Source organism: Phodopus roborovskii, unplaced genomic scaffold, assembly GCF_943737965.1.
Source record: "Phodopus roborovskii unplaced genomic scaffold, PHOROB, whole genome shotgun sequence".
In the NCBI taxonomy this organism is placed as follows: domain Eukaryota; kingdom Metazoa; phylum Chordata; class Mammalia; order Rodentia; family Cricetidae; genus Phodopus; species Phodopus roborovskii.
In genome coordinates, this window is record NW_026126482.1 from 7,630,144 (window position 1) to 7,650,668 (window position 20,525).

The 20,525-nt window shown below is 50.2% G+C and overlaps 1 protein-coding gene across 3 annotated transcripts in view; it reads left to right on the top strand.

Moving 5' to 3' along the window:
• Fam193b (family with sequence similarity 193 member B) overlaps nt 1–17,156 on the top strand; it is a 32,726-nt gene extending 15,570 nt beyond the window's left edge. For all 3 annotated transcript variants that reach the window (XM_051194199.1, XM_051194197.1, XM_051194198.1), the window contains 8 exons: nt 1,394–1,628; nt 2,637–3,024; nt 5,754–5,937; nt 6,806–7,045; nt 12,399–13,404; nt 13,554–13,629; nt 14,597–14,694; nt 16,778–17,156. In XM_051194199.1, the coding sequence (XP_051050156.1) occupies nt 1,394–1,628; nt 2,637–3,024; nt 5,754–5,937; nt 6,806–7,045; nt 12,399–13,404; nt 13,554–13,629; nt 14,597–14,693 (2,226 nt within the window). In that variant the 3' untranslated portion in view covers nt 14,694; nt 16,778–17,156. The remainder of the gene's footprint in view (nt 1–1,393; nt 1,629–2,636; nt 3,025–5,753; nt 5,938–6,805; nt 7,046–12,398; nt 13,405–13,553; nt 13,630–14,596; nt 14,695–16,777) is intronic.
• Nucleotides 17,157–20,525: the final 3,369 nt, after the last annotated feature.

The window sequence follows — 20,525 nt, forward strand, 5'->3', positions numbered from 1 at the left end:
GTTACCTGATACCTTCAGTCCGATGACTGAAAGGCCACTACTATGACACAGATGGGTCAGGAGACATCAGTCATAGCTAAGAGCCATGGAAGCCTGCTGACTGTGAGTAATGTCAGTCCGACTCCTCACTTTTCCTTCCCTGGTAGACTTTCATTTGTCCAGAATCAGTTTAGTTTCAAGACTTCTAGCTTGGGCTAGAAATGTAGCTCTGTGATAGAATGTTTGTCTTGTGTGTGCATAGCTCTGAAATCATTCCTTGGTGCTGGAAGGAAGGAAGGAAGGAAAGGAAGGAAGGAAGGAAGGAAGGAAGGAAGGAAGGAAGGAAGGAAGGAAGGAAGGAAGACAGGCTAATGAGATGACTTGGTGGGTAAAAGCACCAAAGCATGTGCCTCACAAGCTAAGGACCTAGGTTCGAGTCTTCAGAACCCACATAAAGCCACATCTGATAGTGCATAGCTGTAATCCCCGTGCTCCTGCAGTACAGTGGGAGGTGGAGACAGGACCTAGAAGCTGCTGGGCCAGCTAGCCTTTCTTACACAATGGCTAACCAACAAGGTGGAAGGCAAGGACTGCACCCAAGGTTGACCTCCACTAGTACACCATGGCACATGTGTACCTACACTTACATGCGTGTATACACATCATACACATACACAGATATTCACCAACAGAAGAAAGGGCTGGTGTGGTGCACTTACGTTTAGTCCTGGTGCTTGGAAGGCAGAGGTAGGCAGATCCCTGTAAGTTTGAAGCCAGTCTTCGTACATAGTGAATTCCAGGACAGCCAGGGTTCCATAGAGAGTTAGACCTTGTCTCAGAAACCCAAAGAAATCAATGACAGGCTGGGGCTAAAGAGATGGCTCAGTGGTTAAGAGCGCTAGCTGCCCTTTCAGAACACTGGGGTTTGACTCTCAGTACCCACACGGTGGCTCATAACCTGCCGTAATTCCAGTCCTAGGGGATCGATGCCATCTTCTGGCCTCCATGTGCATGTGGTGCACAGACATACATTCAGACAAACAGACGTAAACATAAAGTAAAAAATAAAGTCTCAAAACTTTTGAAAAATACATGGAAGGAAGGAGGGAGGGAGACGGGGATGAGAGCGTCAGTGCTAACCCACACCTCGGATTCACAGACCTTCCATCTTGTTGGCAGTTCCTCACACTCACAAGTGCCCGTGTTCATAGACAGAGGAGCAGCTCCTTGCCCACTGTCCACACAGACATGGAACTGGGGCCACCATAGTCTCTTCCAAGTACCTACTCGGCCCTTGATTATAATTCAGCGTGACTTGCGCTGATTGACTTCGGTCATGACCTAAGGGCCTGAATTCAGGAGCAGAAGGTCAGCTCCACTGTTTGACCATGAGCCTTTTCTTTCTCCTTTCCAGATTTCCTTGTCACACACATCCTGCAAATCACAGTCTTGTGGGGGTGACTCTCATTCATCCTCGTCCTCTTCTTCATCATCCTCATCTTCCTCCTCCTCTTCCTGCCATGGGAACTCAGGGGACTGGGACCCCAGCTCGTTCCTGTCAGCTCATAAGCTCTCAGGCCTCTGGAATTCCCCACACTCCAGCGGGGCTGTGCCAGGCGGCTCGCTTGGGAGTCCTCCTGCCATCCCTGGTGAGTCTTTAAGCTTTGGAAAGTTCTGGGTCCCCTTCTACGTAGCTAGAACTGTTTGCCTCTCTACTTCAGTCTAGTCAGTGAGAAATTTGGTTATTAAAGTAAACATGGACCTGTTCTGATGGCAACAGGGACAACTTAGACCTTGACTACCTCTGGAAGACCTGCAAGACTCTGAAGTTATAGAATACTTCCCACAGAGAGGAAACGCCCTCATAGCTGTCATTGGCTTAACATTGGAGTCAGGAGAGTCCTCATACTGTCTGAGGAGCAGGTGGCCTGGGAAAGTCTTAGGGAAGTGAGACTTTGATCATGTACACCTGCCCTCTAAACCATTGACAACCTGGCCACCTCTGCTTCCTTAGCCTCCCTGGCTTTGCTTGTCTACCGTAGGGATAGCTGTACAACACTGTACTTCACCAAAGGAGACTGGCAGGTCAGCAGGCAGACTACAGGAGTCTTCCTTAAACTCAATACTAATGCTCAGAGACCCAGAGGGAAGGCCTTCGGATTGTTACTGTCATAGTTGTAAATGGAGGATGGGGTTCTTCGAAATGGTACTGTTGTAAAAGTATGTAAACTGAATACATAGCTCCAGTTATCTTGTCTGTGCCGAGGAGAGTCATCAGCTTTTTCCACCTTCAGTCAGAGATTGGTAGCCGCCCAGGAGCCAGGCATACCTTGTCTGCTTTGGTCCATGTGGCCCAGAGACAGATCCCAAGGTTGCTATGACTTCCCTTCCCAGACCTAAAGAATGCCTATGTGTAAGTAGCTCCAAGAGGATTCCAGAAAAACAGCAGAGCTACCCTCTGTCCACACCACAGTTGAGCCACAGCCTCCCTGGGCTTGGCTTCTCAAACCTGTCCATTAGACCTGCTCTCCATAGCCTCCTCAGGGGCCTTGTGCTGAGAGGCTGTGCTCTCTGGTCACAGTGGCAGGGTGATGTGGCAGTGGGCCTGTGGGCTTTCCTTCCCAGGTCTGACCCCTCTTTTTCCCCTCCACCTACAGGTGAGGCTTTCCCTGTCTCGGAGCACCACCAGCACTCAGACCTCACTGCTCCCCCTAACAGCCCCACCGGCCACCCCCCACATCCAGCATCTTTGATTCCTTCTCACCCTGGCTCCTTCAGCTCACCCTCTCAGCCACACCTGCTGCCCACCGCCCCGGCAGCACCTTCCCCTGCCCAGGCCTCAGAGTGCCCTGTGGCTGCTGCCACCGTCACCCACCCCCCAGGGCCTTGTCAGAGCCCCCATCTGCCCTCCACCAGCATGCCACTCCTGAAGATGCCTCCACCATTCTCTGGGTGCAGCCACCCCTGCAGCGGGCACTGCGGTGGGCACTGCGGTGGGCCTCTCCTCCCACCATCAAGCTCTCAGCCACTCCCTAGCACTCACAGGTAAGTGAGTGGCGTGGAAGGCACCACTCCCTTCTCACTGGAGCCAAGAGTTGTGGGAAACTTGCCAAGAGCACTTTGAGGATAGAAATCAAGTGTAGATTGGGCTGGAAGAAGTAGCTCAATGATAGCTCAGTATGCACACAGTCTTAGCGTGCATAAGGTTCAGTGTTCGACCCTTAACACCAAAATAAATAAGTTCTAGATTGAGAGTTTTTATTATAGGTTTTTTTTTTTTTTTTGCAGGGGGTACTGGTTTTTGGAAACACAGTTTCTCTGTGGAAAATCCCTGTCTGTCCTGGAACTCACTCTGTAGACCAGGCTGGCCTTGAACTCAAAGAGATCCACCTGCCTCTGTCTCCCAAGTGCGCTACCACCACCCGGCTCATTATAATTTTTTTAAGATTAGGTGTAAAAAGGAAAAGGATCTTCATAACCTAAAGAGAAACTTCTAGAACTGTGGTCTGTTTTCTTGAAGATACTTCTGTATATAAATGACAATAATTTGGTCTACATTTGATAAAGATTTAATGTAGCAATTTTTTATTTTCTTCACTTTGAGACAGATTCTTGCTGTGTGCAGCCCAGTTAGTTTCTAACTTGTGATTCTCCTGCCTTCTTCTATTGTAGGGGTTACAGGGTTTTCTTACCATCTCTGGCCTGTGTAGCAACACTTCTTAAATATCATGACCATTTTCCTAATTAAAACTTAAGTATCCATCTATAGTTATTTATTTGTTTGTTTGTTTTGGGTTTTGGTTTTTCAAGACAGGGTCTCTCTGTAGTTCTGGCTATCCAGGAATTGCTCTGTAGACCAGGCTGGGCTCAAACTCAAGAGATCCACCTGTCTCTGCCTCCCAAGTGCTGGGATTAAAGGTGTGCACCACCACAGCCTGCCTTTCATTTCCAAGTTTTTAACCAAGGAAACTACTGTTGATAAGCATCCTACGCCTGTGTTTGAATAGGTATGGGCCCTTTGGAGCCCTAGAAGAACTCTGTGATTCTTTTGGAGTTATTTGAATGTGAATGTATTAGAGGCATATGTTTTCTAGGTTGACACTGCCTATTACACATCTGTATTTTCCAGCCTGAGATGTCACTGTCCTGCTGCCACCACTCTTAACCTGTCATCTCGAATGTCTTTCACATGTTGATGATGCTGTCAGTACAGTTTTCACTTAGTAGTGCTGTGTTCCTGTTTTGTTCTTAATGCTCAGGGTCTGGGGCTAGAGAATTCATTATGAACCATAGCTGTGGTTCATTTTTGCTGCTCTCCAGTTACAGAACATTTAGGTAATTCCATCATTATAACATTATAACCAACATCTAAAGATGTACTGGCCTAAAGCTTTTTCTTTATTTAGACTTGCTCATCACTGATGCTTGGGAGGGTTCTTTTCACACATTGGCAAACTGCCTTCTCCCACGCATAGTGTTGCACACCTATAACCCTAGCAATTAGAAAGCAGAGGCAGGAGGATCTATAATACAAGGCCAGCCTCATCTGTGTATAGTGAAGTGTGAGAGAGCTGGGGCTTCCCTCTGGTAGGTGTAGACGTCTCGGAGGTCAATCCCTAGCAGTAAGAGAGACTAGGTGGAGGGACTGCTTTTCATAGGGTTCTCCAGATCCATGTAGCAGCAGTAAAGAGTAGTGATTTGTCTGTGTCTTCAGAAACACTGAATGTTTTTAGTTTTCCTAGAAGGAATTTTGTTTAATGTAATAGAAGGATTGTGAACTTGGAGTAAACTGTAGGCACCATTGGTAACTTCTGCTGACTCAGGGGCTACACTGGCCTGCCCTAGACTGTCACCTTATTCTTATTTCCTCTGAAACATGGGACCAGCTTCTGCAGTACTCCAGCTGTGGCTGACCCATCATACAGCTCTGGTTCTTCCCAGCTCTGATTCTGGGACCAGTCAGCTTGTCTCATCTTTTCTCTAGGAAAATAACATGTATATTATAAGTTGCCCCGGCTTATTGCCAGAGTTCAGGCAGAGTGTAAGTGGAGAAAGCATTAACTCTGTTGTGTACACAAGGGAACCCGGATTTGCGTTATACTACCTGTTGTAAAGTGCTCTGAGCCTCCGTCTCTACAACTATTAGATTCAGAGAGTGGTACTGATTTCTGCAGGACTTCAAGGATGGCAAGATAACGTGCCGACTGTGTTTCTGGGCCTAGGCAGTAGCTCTTGTAGTTTATAGCCCCCAGGAGACACATCTGCTTCTTTTCATCACAGAGCTCTTGATTAAGGAAGCTCTACCTGCTGACACACATACCAGATGCAAATGTGCTGTGAGGACCCTGAGAAAGTAGAAGCAAAATTGTTTTCATTGATGTTTGGGGCTATACCAGAGGCGCCATCAGTCCATAAGTCAATTCAGATTCCTGTTCACCAAGCACTTGCTGTGTGAGGTTGCATGCTGTGCAGTGGGACTCCTTCAGGACCTAAGTAGACAGATGATGAGCAGCCCATTATTACAGGCTTGATAAAGCAGCAAGCTAGGGAGGTACCCACACAGTGCCTTCAAGCTTCCCAGAGTCAGTCTTGGCATCTGTGGTGCCCTAGGAGGCAGCAGGGGCTCTTGTCGGGTCCTGCTCTTCACAAGAGGCGCTGGTATGGCAGGTGAGGGGCAGTTGCAATGGAACTGGGATCGGGACACTTTTCTAGGCTCCTGCTGTATTCTGTGCCTGCACCACTTACTCTCACCTCTGGGCCCTTCTCCCTTGCAGCAGGGACCCTGGGTGCAAGGGGCACAAATTTGCACACAGTGGCCTGGCCTGTGAGGCAGATGAGGGTCTGGGCGAGGAAGAGGATAGCAGCTCTGAGCGCAGCTCTTGCACCTCGTCCTCCACCCACCCACGCGATGGCAAGTTCTGTGACTGCTGCTACTGTGAGTTCTTCGGCCACAATGCGGTGAGTGAGCCTGCCTGGGCAGAGAGGGCTGGGCAGCCAGGGGGCAGAGGACAGACCCCTTGCTCACGGCAGCGGTTGCCACACTGGGACTGAGAGTCCTTGCACCTACATCTGTTTGCTTCAGCCTCGAGCCATATATGTGAGGTCGAGTTTTCTTAACGTTTTGTTGGCTGTGTTTTTCTCGTGGTTTCTCTTAAGATTGACTTTTTTTCTTTAGGCAGAAGGAAAGGAAGTGGCAGAGAGAAAGCTATGATTCTGATGAGTATGTATACATGTGTAATCCCAGAGAAGTGAACGCTTGTGCATGATGAAGGCAGAGTGGAAGCAGAGTTCCCCAAGTGTGGCAGCCAGCCGAGGTACAGGCCATGAGCACAGATGGCACCAAGGAGGAGACTCAGACCAGGGTATATGCTGCCTCTAGGCAGGAAAGCGATTCAGAAGTCTCAGAAGGAGAAAAGGGGAAGGCTGCTGGCTAGGGCAGAGCAGTTGAGGATAGGAAACATGGAAATAATTCAGAATTATTAGTCACCTTGAGCTAGGCATTGTTATCTTCATTTTAGAGGTGACAAAATTGAGGTTCACAAAGACTCAGTGACTCACCCAAGGTCATACAGCTTCCAAGTGATGAAGCCCGGACTCAAACCTGTTTCCCTGGCACCCCAGTCCTTGATCACCGAGCTCTGCCCTCATCTTCTTACCTACCACTGCTTCTGCTCAGAGCCTCCTGAGGATGAAGTCATTGGGCCTTGGTGGCTGATGCTAGAGAGAATAATTGTCTGGCTTCTCACCACATACTTGGTGCCAGTGGGTGGGAGCGCATTGGGCCTCCCCAACCTAGGGTATAATATCAGCACCTCCCCTCCCCCAGCCACCCGCTGCCCCGACGAGTCGGAATTATACTGAGATCCGGGAGAAGCTCCGCTCAAGGCTGACCAGGCGGAAAGAGGAGCCGCCCATGAAGGGGGGCACCCTGGGCGGGATCCCTGGGGAGCCTGCGGTGGACCACCGAGATGTGGATGAGCTGCTGGAATTCATCAACAGCACGGAGCCCAAAGTCCCCAACAGCGCCAGGGCCGCCAAGCGGGCCCGGCACAAGCTGAAAAAGAAGGTGGGTGTGGGGGGAGCCCAACTCTACTGCCGCTCCTCCCAGAGGGTCCCTCATCCTGAGACCTCTGGGGCATGATTGGTGCTGGCTACCAAAAGCCTTGATAAGGCTCAACCACTATGGGAAGGTCTGGATGAATCTGGGAGGCGTCAGAGTCAGGGAAAACCGGGGGCAAGTAATTGGAGAAGGAAATGGCTCAGCCACAAGCTCAGTTCTCCGAGCTGAGGTCGTTTGTTCATTCAGCAAGTACTTCCACAAATACTGGGAACCAGAATGTTAAGTCCTCATCCTAGAGAAGCTTAGTCCAGTGAGGAGACTGACACAAAGCTGGGCAAGCACATTAGGGTGTGACAGGTGCTGGACTGAGGGAGGTACTCTCTGTTGCCCAGAAGTGTCTTTGCAAGAGATTGGCTCGTCATCTGAGTCCCGGGGAGTAAGGACAGATTGATCAGGAGGGCCTTCCTGGCAGCAGGCACAGCGCATCTCACAGGCAGTGTGCTAAAGCCAAAGCTGAAGACAGCAGAGAAGAGGGGCAGGGAGTGGGGGTAGAAGCCAGCCTCGGGCCCTGCTGAAGGTCAGGCGAGAGGGTGTCACGCACGGTTGACGCCAGGTCTGTTTTGATTGTCGCGTGGTGGTGCAGAAGGCACACAGGAAGATGAGGGCAAGAAAAGTTTGATCCCCAAGGGTGGGGGTGACTGAGGGTGGGGCTCCAGAGACTGCAGGGCAGCAGAGGGGACTGACAAGCTTGGGTGTTCTAATGACAGCATGACAACACTGTCTGGGGGTCTCCCAAGTGGTAGGCAACATGGCAGTTGCAGAAGGCTGGATGCAGTTGGAGCACATTGATTCAGAGGCTCCTGTGAAACACTCAAGTGCAGTGAGGGTGTAAAAGTAGCAGTTGCTGGCACGGCGGTGTAATTGAAGCCATGGGAGTGAACCGGTCCTCAGCGCTGAGGACTGCGCCCAGGGAATGATTGATTCCTGGAGAGTCCTGCTACTGGATGAACCCTGGCGTTGATGGCTGTCACCTGTGGCTTTGTTACTTCTTCGCCTGCCTACCCCAGCTGTGTCTGCACAGTGCCACACGCAGGAACCACCATCTGAAGAGATTGGGCTTGACAGCCAGCTAATTCCAGTTCTTGGGTGGTTAAATAACCCTAAAGCTCTGGAGGGAGAAGTGATTCTCCATCTTTCCAGCCCAGGGGCAACCAGGATCCTTCTGTAGCCTGAAGTAGCGAACCAAAAGATCCTGCTGTAACTTCAGAGTTCCCCTCGCGAGGTTTTCAGTAGGCTACTGTGTCTCTGACCTCTTTGAGCAGTCCCCAGAGTGCATGCTCAGTAGTTCCCAGGTCTGGTGTGTTTTTTACTGTGCACCCTTCCTAAAAGACAGTCATTGCAGAACTCAGTTCATGTGTTTCCTCCTTTGCAGACACCCTCAGAGAAGTCTTCCCTGAACCTTGTATGTCCCTCTAGGCTGCCATTCATCACACCCCTCTGATCTCAAGCTCCCTCCCTGTACAGTCACTGTCTACTAGACCCTCTTGAGGTCCCATTGGTTCTAACTAGTTTAGCTGCCATCAAAAATCCCGCTTCTCTGGTAGGCATGTACTGATGGCTGCTTATTGTCTACCACCTTGGGAGGTGGGTGAAAACAGGGCTTTCCTGGTCCCTCGTTCTACTGGCAGACATTACTCCCTGAGCCCTTATTGTGTCATCAGCGACCTCACAGCCATTCTTCTTTGTCCACTTACTGTGACCCTTCTCTTCTTCCCAGGCCACTCACTCACTGGAGTAAATACTGGTAACAAGTAAATGAAGGGCCCATCATTCAGCCGCTCTTACCGGTTCTCTTCCGCCCCTTGCCTGTTGCCCTTCTGTCACATGTGCTCAGAGACACGGAATCCTATCTGTCCCCTTCTGCGCCCAGAGGACAGCGTGTGACTAAGTGCTCTCCCACTTGCTTGAGCTTTTGTGCAGGCTGGCTGACCTGTAGCTCCCTAGTCCTTTTGTTCCTTGTCATTCCCATTCATATAACCCTTTTGTCAGACCTCTGACTCTCCAGCCTCGAGGCTCTCAACTGCTCTCCCCGGTTTTTTAGCAAATACAAGTTCACTTCCATTTTCATCAAGCAAGAAGCCATTGGATAAACCTCCTCACCTAGAGGAAGAGTTGTACTTCTCCCATCCCAGGCCATATAGTCCTTTTTTGCTTCCCCAGCTTAGGCTGCCTGCTCTGTTTTCAAAGTCTTTGATTGGTAATCATTGTCTCAGGCCCTAACCCAGACTCTAGCAAAGAGATCTGAAGTCTCTCTGGTGTGGCGCCCATCACACATCTTTGTGCCCACTGTTGAGTTTCAAAGGCAGACAGTTCCTGGAAGCTATAGCCAGCCTTTCCTGCTCTCCCTGTCTGCTTCCTTCATCATAGCTGTAATTTCTGGAAGTTCTACATCCATGTTCATTGCTGTCACTTCCTACTTGTCCCCTGACCAAAGACTGCTGTCCACATCCTTCGATCACCACTTTATTGTCTGTCAGGGTTGTCTGCCAAGTGACCTTGGGCATTTTGTTTGTGCGCCCCTTTAAACCTTCTCTTTGGCTTCTTGACTTTCAGGCAAGTAGGGCCTAGGAATTGGGGTTACCATCATCCCCATATTTCTTACCTGCCTCTCTGACCTCTTTCTCCTTTGTGAATTCTTGCCCCTCACCTAGACTTTGTAGAGCACATCTCTCTGGGAAAGAGAAGGCGCTAGATAGTATTTTTACCCCATACTTGACATTGGCATCTCTGATAATAACTGGTCCTTTGGGAATATCCTGTAGGTACCTCAAACTCAGTCTATCACGGAAGAGGCCTGACCCAGTTGCCTGACCTTGAGCCCTGGGCACTGCTATGGTGAAGTACATTGTGACTAGAAGCAGTGAGCCTTGGAACTGGCCTTTGGTTTGAAGCTCAGCTTGATCACACTTGCTATATGACCTTGGTCAGATCACTTCATCTCTAAGCCTCAGTTTTTCCATTTATAAAATGGGAATAATAGGACCCTAAGTAATAGATTGTCCTGAGGGTGGAAGGAGATGGGTGGTACATGGAGGTTGGGCAGGGTGCCTGGCACCCTGTTTGGTTCATGGGGGCCACTGCAGCAGCTATAGTGATTGGTAATGTTTTCTGAACAAGTGTCATATTCCTTCCTGCCTACGCACAAAAATACCTATCCATGATAATCCCGCACCCCCAGCTCAAACCAGTCCACTTTTCTCCACCCACGGCATCTGTTTTTCAAGCTTTCAGTTGGTAATCACTGATTGCCTTAGGCTCCAACCCAGACTTCTGCACAGCCTGCAGAGTTCATTAGGCTCCAGCCACAGTGTAGCCTGCCAGCTCCATCTTTCAGCCTCACTTTTTAACCTACCTGTCTCTTAAGGTCTAGACACCACACCTTCCCCCACAAAAAAGTAAAACAAAACTCTAGGCTCTAGCTGTACCTCAGCACAGCTTTTGCTTCCTATTGGCGTGCTATTCCATTCCCCTAATTTTACACTTGCTTCTTCCACCTTCTACCTAGAATGTACTTGTCTCGTTTTTTCCAGGGTAATCCCCCACCCTTCCGGCCCCTCCAGGGACACTCTCAGATGACCCAGGCTGGGTTAGAAGCACCTTGTACGTTGTGCCCCGTAGGGTTTGACCCCGTCACTCTGAATTAAACAGACCATTTATTTATATGTCTCTTCCTTGACTAACCAAAGCTGGAAACAGAGACCTCCCAAAGCTTAGCCCACTGCCTCACAGTCAGTGAGCAAATAGAACTGAAAAGTCTGCAGTTTCTGAGTCATCCTTGGCACCTTGTCCTGATTTTGTCACTTAGTAGCCACCAAAGCTTGAGCCAATCTCATATTCTTGCCAAAGTCGAAGTTCATCATCTGTAAACTAGGCACTAAGGTGCAACAAGGGCAGGGTTAGGGTTAAAAAGTGACTTGCTGCCCGGAGTCAGGTGTTTGCATGGAACCACGCTGCATTTCTGTACTCTCCTTTCATTGCCGATGTTAGTAATGAGGAGGTGCTGCCCACACCAGTACTTTTCAGACTTGATCCACACAGAGCAAACATTTCTGTGAGGAAATAAAAACTTCTTATCCATAACAACCAGAAGCCAGGCTGTGCTGACTCAGGGAGACAAGGAGAGACCATCCCTACGGTCTCAAGTACACCTGCAAATATTCCTCCAGGCCACATTGCTGCTCACCTGAGTAGACAGAGTCCTAACACATGGGAAGGAGTCTTGGCACCAACCCTTATAGCCATCTGCAGAGCAACTTTTTCTCCTAAATTATAAACTTGGTTCAAAGAGAGTAAGTGATTTGTCCAAGGAGCTCTGAGTTTCAGTATGTAGTCAGTGTTCAGAAAAGATGAGAACACATCTGGGCCAGAGGATCACAATGTTTTTGCTGATTCTGTGGTAATGGCAAGTCTTTTCTCCTCCAGATTCATTCTCCTCTTTCTCCCCCTTAATCTGCAAGTCAGCTGGAAATGCTTGAGGTGGGGCTCTGCCACACCCTTCCCATCTGACTCCCAGCTCCCTTCGAAGGCCTTGTTACTTGTTAGCCTCTGGTACCTTGGGTTTGGGTAGACAAATGTGGATAACTCCACCCACAGACTGATTTCCTTTCTCCAGATTCAAGTCTGGGTGGGGCCTCCCAGTCTTCACGTGTACTGAGGGGCTGCTTTCAGATCTTGTGAGGGCCCTGTCCCTCATGATGGTATGCTATAGGACACACCTTAGATGTGGCTGGGGTATGTGGATCTGGCTGAGCGATGAGAGACCTTTTTAAAAGATGCCCCACTTCAGTAATAGAGCATCAGAAAGGCGCTTGCATGTCAGCCACTCGGCAGCTCAATCCCTATACCTTATTTCCTTTAAGACTGCATAATAAAATTGAAGAGACTGCCTCTCTATGGCCATGCATCCCCACTTTGTTCTTTATTCCAGAATTATTGTCTCTACTTTGCAGATGAGTCTACTGGGGCCTAACTGGGGAGTGTGTGAATTACTCAAGCTCATGCTAACTCATGCCTAGGAAACAGATCTAGTCTTTGTAGACCCAGAACTGGCACAGGCTCTTGATGGATAAACTGTCAAAACCCTACCCTTGGGGGCATATTTGTGCTTCCACCCCCAAGACTTGATATTATCTGGTGTCACTGCCCCGTCATTCCTACAGGGCTGAAGACCATGTGGAGATCACTAATCTCTGCCTTCAGCAAGTGAGTGGCAAAGCTAAGTCCCAGGCTAACGTGTCAGGTGTCACATTGTACCTGGTTGCTGCAAGACCTCTGCTGAAACTGCCTCTTTTATTGGCAGGAAAAAGAGAGGGCCCGGTTGGCACCAGAAGCTCTGAAGCAGGTGAACCGTGTTTCTGGAAGCCAGGAGCCAAGGCCTGCCAGGGAGAGGCTCCTCCAGTGGCCTGATCAGGAGCTGGACCGGGTCAGCAGCTTCTTGAGCAGCCGCTTGCAGGAGATGAAGAGCACCGCCAAAGACCCCCTCTGTGCCGGTTTCAGCACTCGGGAGCTCAACACGGAGAGCAGGGGCTTTAAGGAGGGGACTGTGGAACCTCAGCCCCAGACTCTAACCCCTTCAGACCTCAATGGCTCCTCTGAGCAGCAGCCTGATATCAACCTTGACCTGTCCCCTTTGACTTTGGGCTCCCTTCAGAGCCACTCGTTACAAGCTCCAAGTGAGCCGGTCGCAGCATGGGCAGAAAGAAGAGACCCTCACCCGCCATGGACAGAGGTGAGGGGCCCCCCGCCTGGGGTCCCTGAGAATGGGCTCGTGAGAAGACTCAACACTGTGCCCAACCTGTCTCGGGTGATCTGGGTCAAGACGCCCAAGCCAGGCAACCCTAGCCCTGAGGAGAGCTCAAAGGAAGTCCCCAGTTGCAAACAGGAGGTGTGTGAGCCGCTGGGCACAGGTGGGAAGCCAAGAAAGAGCAAGAGACAGGGAGGTCAAGCGAAGAAGAGTGAGGCAGGCCTGGCCCCCTGGCCTCCAGCCAGCCTAGAGGCCCCCAGTGCCAAGAGCCAGACATCTAGCCCCAAGCAGCCAGGCGAGGGCCCAGAGCCGGCCAAAGTGGGTAACTGCGCAGAACCTGGAGAGGCCAGCCGGGACAGCAGGCCAGGGCCAAGCTGGGCCGATGGCCCCAAAATTGAGAAGAAGGGTAGTTCCTGTCAGAACTGGCCAAATGAGGCCAAGGCACGGACTCAGGAGCAGGAGTCTGTGCAGACCCCAGGCCCAGCAAGGCCACAGAGCTTGTCCCAGGGCAAGGGCCGCAGCCGCCGGAGCCGCAAACAGGAGAAGTCAGCCTCCTCCTTGGGTGAGTGCACCAGGAACCAAGTGGCTGAACCCCCACCCCAACCAAGCCACGGGGTGGAGGGCAGTCCCCGTGTATGGTCAGCACTGCCCCCGGCATGACCCCGGAGGCCTGGCCATGGGCACTGAGCCTTCCTGGCTGTGTCTCCCTAGACGATGTGTTCCTGCCCAAGGACATGGATGGGGTGGAGATGGATGAGACAGACCGGGAGGTGGAGTACTTCAAGAGGTAGGTGTGTGCTGCCTTCCTCCAACTGAGGGCAGATTATGTCCATACCCAAGCCCCATGTCATGTCTCAGACCTGAGAAAGTCTGTAGGGGGGCCTCACCACCCTTCCAGGCCCTTGCATGTAGCCTGAACCCACGGAGCTGCTTGGCATGGCAGAGCATCTCAGAAGGTGCAAGGTAGAAGGAGGAGGAGCCATGTTGGGATGGAAAAACTAGGACTTTCTGCAGCTTTACCCATTTTTATTTCTTACTCGTTTTAAACAGGGTCTCAGTGCAGCACTGGCTGCCTTAGAACTCATTATATAAACTAGGCTGACCTCAAACTCAGATCCTTTCTCTGATTCCCAAGTGTGCGGGTTTTTCTTGTACTTGTCTTCCTGTGGGTCAGGCTATAGGAACAGTCTAGACAGAGAGAGAGTTACAAGACACAACACACTGATTGGTGCCATTAGAGGCTTAAAGGCTCACGTGATGGGACCTCGGGGTGACGCCTTCACACCAGCCTGGGGCTTAGAGGAGGCCTTTCTGGGAGAAGAGCGAGGCTGAGCTAAGCTCGTCGGGTACACACTGCATGGAGCAGTATGTACAAAAGTCTGAGGGTGACCCAGCTTAGTGCAGTGAGGGTGAGGTGGAGATGGACAGTCTGGCTCACAGCAGCTGTCTTCGTGTCCTAGCTCCTGGCCTCGAGGGCAGTTCTCAACCAATGAAATTCTCTTGCCCAGCAAACCCAAACACCTGGAGGCTATGGTGCCTACTTAGAGTGTGTTTCTTTCCTTTTGTTTTTTAAAGAGGCTTACTGTAGCCCAGGCCACAAATTCATGGCAGACGAGTGCTGGGATTACACTGTATACCACCAGCCTGGGCTTCCAGCTGGTTTCTCAATGAATAGGACATGTTTTGTCTAGAGGTGGGGTCCAGTGAGGACAGGAAAGGACTGTGCTTTACCCGTATTTTCCTAAACCCAATAGGTTCTGTTTGGATTCTGCAAAGCAAACTCGTCAGAAAGTTGCTGTGAACTGGACCAACTTCAGCCTCAAGAAAACCACTCCTAGCACAGCTCAGTGAGGTAGAGACCCTCACCTGGTCCTTGCACTCCCTTCTTCCCATGCCCTGCCACATCTGTGCCCCACGTAGCCATTCTGTGTTCTGCTCTGGGAACTAGGGCTTAGGGCTTGCTGTCCCTGCTTTCTTCACCTCCCTAGCAACCATGTGTCCAGGCTCACTTGCTGCTGATCTGCGCTGCCTTCTGTGTGCCTGCTCACCCAAGGCCTCTCCGTCTCCACCTCTCCTCCTCCCCCATCTTGCTGCCGCTTCTCTTGGAGGTCTGCTTGTTAGGATGGTATCAATGGGGCTCAGCCTCCCTCCCAAAGCCTGCAGGCAGCAGTAGACTTCATGGAAGTGCACTACGCTTGGGCATTGGGCTTAAGTCCCATTTGCTCCTCAGTTCTACAATCTGAATGACGTCCACCTAAAGCAGTATAAGAGACTAGCCCCAAGGAGCAGTGAGGGGCAGGCGAGCTAGAGCAAGACCAGCTAGGTCATTGGTAATCGTGGAGGGTTAGTGGAGGGTTTCCCCAGAAGGGCAAGTTGCCTGAGGAACTAGTAGCTAAGCTGCTTTTTGGAAAAATCTGTCCCACAAGCAGCTCTGGCCTACCCTCCAGCCAATCTGCACTAATCCTTTTATCTGAACTAATGACCTGTTGGATAATGTTTGGGGCTGGGTGCCCAAGACTGGAGAAAGCCTCCAGGCAAGGAGCTTTACTGTGGAAGAGAGATGAAGCTTGGGGGACTTTTGGAATAGAATAGTTCAATGTCTTTTTGTTTGTTTGTTTTGTTTTTTGTTTTTTGAGACGGGTTTTCTTTGTGTAGCCTGCCCTGGAACTCGCTCTGTAGACCAACCAGGCTAGCCTTGAACTCACAGAGATCAGCCTGCCTCTGCCTCCCGAGTGCTGGGATTAAAGGTGTGTGCCACCACTGTTCAGCATAGCATAAATGATTTATTGTATGTGCATTGGTACTTTACCTTTGTGTATGTCTATGAGAGGGTGTTGGATCGCAGTTAGAGATAGGTATAAGCTGTGATGTGGGTGCTGGGATTTGAACACAGTTCCTTTGGAAGAACAGCCAGTGCTCCTAACCTCTGATCCGTCTGTCCCACCCCACAGTTCCATGTAGTAATCTTGTTCTGTGTACCTGGATCAGGTCTTTTTGTCTGACAGCTACTACAAAGCTGCCCTTAATACAGTGGGAGGCTTGGACAGGTGGCCTCATTTCTGTATGTGTATTCTTGGTCCCCATCTGTCTCTATGCTCCTCTGCTCTTTAAAAAGTAGTCAGCCTCCTGGACCCTGACCAAGTCCCCAGGCAGTACAGAGGCCTGAGGCTAGGACAGTCTTCAGAGTTGTGGCCCCTGTGCTGTGCGGAGTCTGATCCTCTGCCTGCTACACCTGATAACCACACCCCAAGGTATCTTCTAGGGCTAAGGCACTCACCCTCTTACCTCTCTTCTCTACCACTACAAGAGCAAGAAATAGCAAGACCCCACGCACTGTTGCCCTATGGAAGGAAAAAGGGTCACACCTCCTCACATAAGCCCAATTTCCCTGGTTTCCTGGGAAACCTAATTCAGACATCTTCTACTATCTGGGCTGATCTCTTCCAAAATAGGAAGGCCACTACCCTCCTCCCCACCCTCATGAGTGCATGTCCTAGAGTGTCTCGTTTTCTTAAAGGCAGGGTTAGGATCCTTCAGGGCTGGCAGACTCAGGACCCAGCCCAGTCTGTTTCCTTGGAAACTGAGTAAGAGTCTGAATATAGGACTGGCCTTCATCAGTATCTGTCAGAGAACCAGCAACCAAGCTCTCAGCCCTGACCTGGATAGATGTGCTGTAGGAAGGGCCTCAGGTTTCTTGGAGATTGTCCCTCCCATGTGTTGACAGAACCTCAGGACAGGGGCTCTGTCCCTCAACAGTTTTAAACTGCATTTTCCACTGGAAATTTTCAAATTTCCATTTGGGACCCAGAGCCAGCAGGGATGTGGAGGAGAGGCTGGTGCTGTTATCCACCCCAACCCAGGGCAAGAAGGGCAGGGTGGGGGCGGGGGTATGGCACTGGTGTTCACTGCAATTCTGCCATTTTTTTCCCCCTCAGCCGTGCCCAGGTCGACTTCTCCAGGTCATCTCGAGGCCACCAACTCAAGCTGCAGATGTACTTTCTACTCCGTGTGCCCTTCCACCCGTCTTGACCCTCCCAGCTCCCACCACCCTGACCAACCAAAAGCTGAACGGATGCCATGCTGCGCTGGGGCCTTTGAGGACCTCAGCAGAGCTGCTTCCTGGTGCTACGCAGCCTCCACACTCAGAGCCCAGGGAATGGGCTGGCCTGTGAGCCAAGGGCTGACGGTACTGCTGGCCCAACACTGCTCTCTGTGTTTGGTTTGGTTTGTTTGTTTTGTTTTGTTTTTTTAATTCTTTACTTTTGATACTGTGAATATCTTTCATGCAGAAAGATAAAGCAACATTTGGACACAGTTAGTGTGATGGTGATTTGCTGTTCTGAATGGGGAGCGGGTGGGATCTATGTACTCAGAAAGAGGATCTGTCTTGGTCATCACTGTGGAGCGGTACTCTGTACAAACAAGTCGTCATATTTTCACTTAATCCTAAATGTGACTGATAGCCCAGTTTAAAGACGAGGAAACTGAGGCTAAGATACTAGTGACTAGTGAACAAACAGTCTGGTTAAGTGGGCTAAAGTACAAGGCTGTGACTCACTGCCCAGGCCCTTGCAAGTACATGAGCCTGGAACACTACATGGGCTGAGAAGTGCTGAAGGCCTGGAAGGTTCCTGGACAGCCACTGATCTTTGGTTCTTTTTATTAGTTTTTAGTTTTTGTGTACATGTATGTTTGGGTGCTACATGCATGCAGTACCTGTAGAGGCCAGAGGGAGGTATTGACTCCCCTGGGGCTGGAGTTACACATGATGTAAGCTGCCATGTTGACACTGGGAATTGAATTGGCTCCTCTGAAGAACAGACGGTGTTTTTAACTACTGAGCCATCTCTCCAGCCCCCATAAGAGTTCCTGATCTTTAGTCCACGTTGAAAGGCTGAAGAAGTTAGGTTCAGATATTCAGCAGTGGTAACGGTGACAAAGTAGATGCATTCACCAGCGAGGTGAAAACGGGCAGGAAAAGGGCTTTTCCCTTGGATCCCTTTTGTCCAGGCAATCATCTGGAAGGTGCTTCCCATTCTGGAGGCAGGTCTTCACCCCTCAGTAAACCCTTCCTGTAAATGCCCGTACAGACCCACTCCAAGCTGTATGTGTATCTGCTAGTTTATTCCAGTATTAACCCTTACACTTAGTTTTCTCCTTTCAAGATGGCCATGTGCATGAGAACATGGCCTATAGCCATGGCCAGCTGAGAACCACCCACACTGTACCCAACACAACTGGAGCAGTTAAGGGCAAAATGAACTTTCGTGAATTAGACCAGATTGCCTAGTGGGGATGAAATGTGTACCCACAGACCTGAGGATAAAACAGATAATGAACATCCAAAAAGTAAAGGGATCCACCTCCATCCTCCCAATTTGTATTTTTAATGCAACAGGTTTGCTAAAAATACCTTACACATGCTTACAACTGCCCTAGAGTAGTTATTTCCTATTAAATGCATTCTTTTTTGATTTTTGAGACAAGATCTATGTAGTCCCAGCTGTCCTGGAACTTGCTATGTAGACAGAGCTGGCCTCAAACTCACAGAGAGTGAGTTTGCCTCAACCTTGGGAGAGCTGTAATTAAGGTGTATAGTACCTCACCGGGCCTAAATGTCTCCCTCTCTCTCCCTCTGCCTCTCTCTGTCTCCCTCTCTCCCTCTCTCTCCCTCTCTCTCTTTCTCTCTCTTTTTTTTTTTTTTTTTTTTTTTTTTTGGAAGGAAATGAGTGTTCTACTCACGGTGAGCCTGGTGCCCAAGATCAGAAAAGGGCATTGGATTCCAAAGAACTGGGGTTACAAATGTTTGTGAGGCGCTATACGGGTGCTGAAAATCAAAACTGGGTCTTCTGCAAGAGCAAATGCTCGTATGGTGGTATTGAGACATCTGTCCTTGGGGTCCCGACGAGGTACAATTCACTGTGTTCCTTTATAACAGGGAGGCCTTAGCTGGATGGCATGCCTGTAATCCCAGCTCTGGGGAAGCAGAGGCAGTGGATCCCAGTGAGTTAGAGGCTAGCCTGGTCTGCATAGTGGGTTCCAGGACAGCCAGGACTGTTGCACAGAGATAACCTTGTCATGAAAAGAACAAGCAGGCAGGCCTTGCCCACCTCAGCTTTCCTTCTCTCTGTTGTAGGTCCCCGTGTACTTCCCCGCTTGTATGACTCTACTCTATCTCCTACGGTTTTAAATTACAACATTTAACCCCTGAGCCATCTCTCCCTAAATGCCATTCTTAACCGAGCTTCTATGGATAGCACAGTGTCTAGAGGTGTACTCTGCAGGCCAAGAGCCCTCCACAAACGGACCATTCCTCTTGTGACCCAGGTCCCACCATAGGACTGGGCATCGGTTTCCTTCTAAAGAAAGGGAGCAGGATTCCTGCCTCTTAGCCCATTCAATCCCCAGGGAAGGGAAAGCAGATGCAGACTTTCTCTCTGTATTTGTTAGTTATATTTTTCATACTCCTAACAGCTATCTAAAATTCCACTTGTGCCATAAGTGAAGATCTGGTCGGGTACTACAAGTCTCCGTCATTCAGCACTTGCTCCTAGACTATGCAGTCACCAGGGAGGCTTGGTGGCCTTAGTTCTAACTTTGGTCACATTCCTGACTTCCACATTTACTTATCATTTATGAATTCCAGTTTTTTGTTTGTTTGTTTGTTTGCCTTAAGATAAATTCTCAGAGCTGGCCTCAAACTTAGAGAGCTGCCTGCTCTGCCTCCTAAATGCTGGGATTGAAGGTGTGCCACACTTAGCTTTCTTCTTTCGTCTTCTCCCTCCTCCTAATTCCTGCTCATCGTTCACATTCTACAAGAGAAGCCATTTGCTATGAATATCTTGAGAATCGATTTGCATTACCTTGTGATGATTCTATGCTTGGTATTATGCCACACGATCTCAGCACTCCTGAGACTGAGGCAGGAAGATCACAAGTTTGAGGCCAGCCTCGGCTAGAAAAACAAATCCTTACATTTCTCATAATCTCAAAGCAAGTAAATAGGTTGTCTTCACACCATGTCCTGTCCCTCCACTCCCTCTTTGAAACTACTGCGTGGTGATCAATGCTCCTATTAGGGACACTGTAGTAGGACGGGGCAGCCAGCACTAGTTCTACCATGCCTCCCTAGAGTGACAACCTTTCCCTGTACCTCACTCCAGCCCCGAGATGTCTGTGCCCTGAGGAATTTGTGTACTTGCTCTTGACACTTTCAGCCCCGCTCCTACCGTGCTGAGTCCTTCACTTCCGCATAAACCCAAAGCCAGCGCCTCCTGACCGACCCCACAGATTCCCAGGCGGTCTCTGAGATTTGAGTCATTTACACATACAGGGCTTCCACTAAAATAACACTGACTGCCGGGCGGTGGAGGCGCACGCCTTTAACTCCTGCACAGAGGCAGGCGGATCTCTTGGGTTCCAGGACCATTGTTTTACTCGCGACCCCTTGGGGCCGGGGCGTTAGGGAACCCGTCTAGCAGGGCTGGGGCTCCAGGCCACTAGAGGGCGCAGCGTCCTCCCCGAGAACAAGCGGAAGAACGCCTCGCTCTGCACTGCTGAGCGGCTTCATCCTTTCGCTGATCGACTCGAGTCTTCTGCGCATGCTCCCAGTCCTCCCGTTACCCACAAGGCTTCGCCGGAAGCTTCCGATAGGCTCCGGCGCCCGCCCACAATAACGCTGGA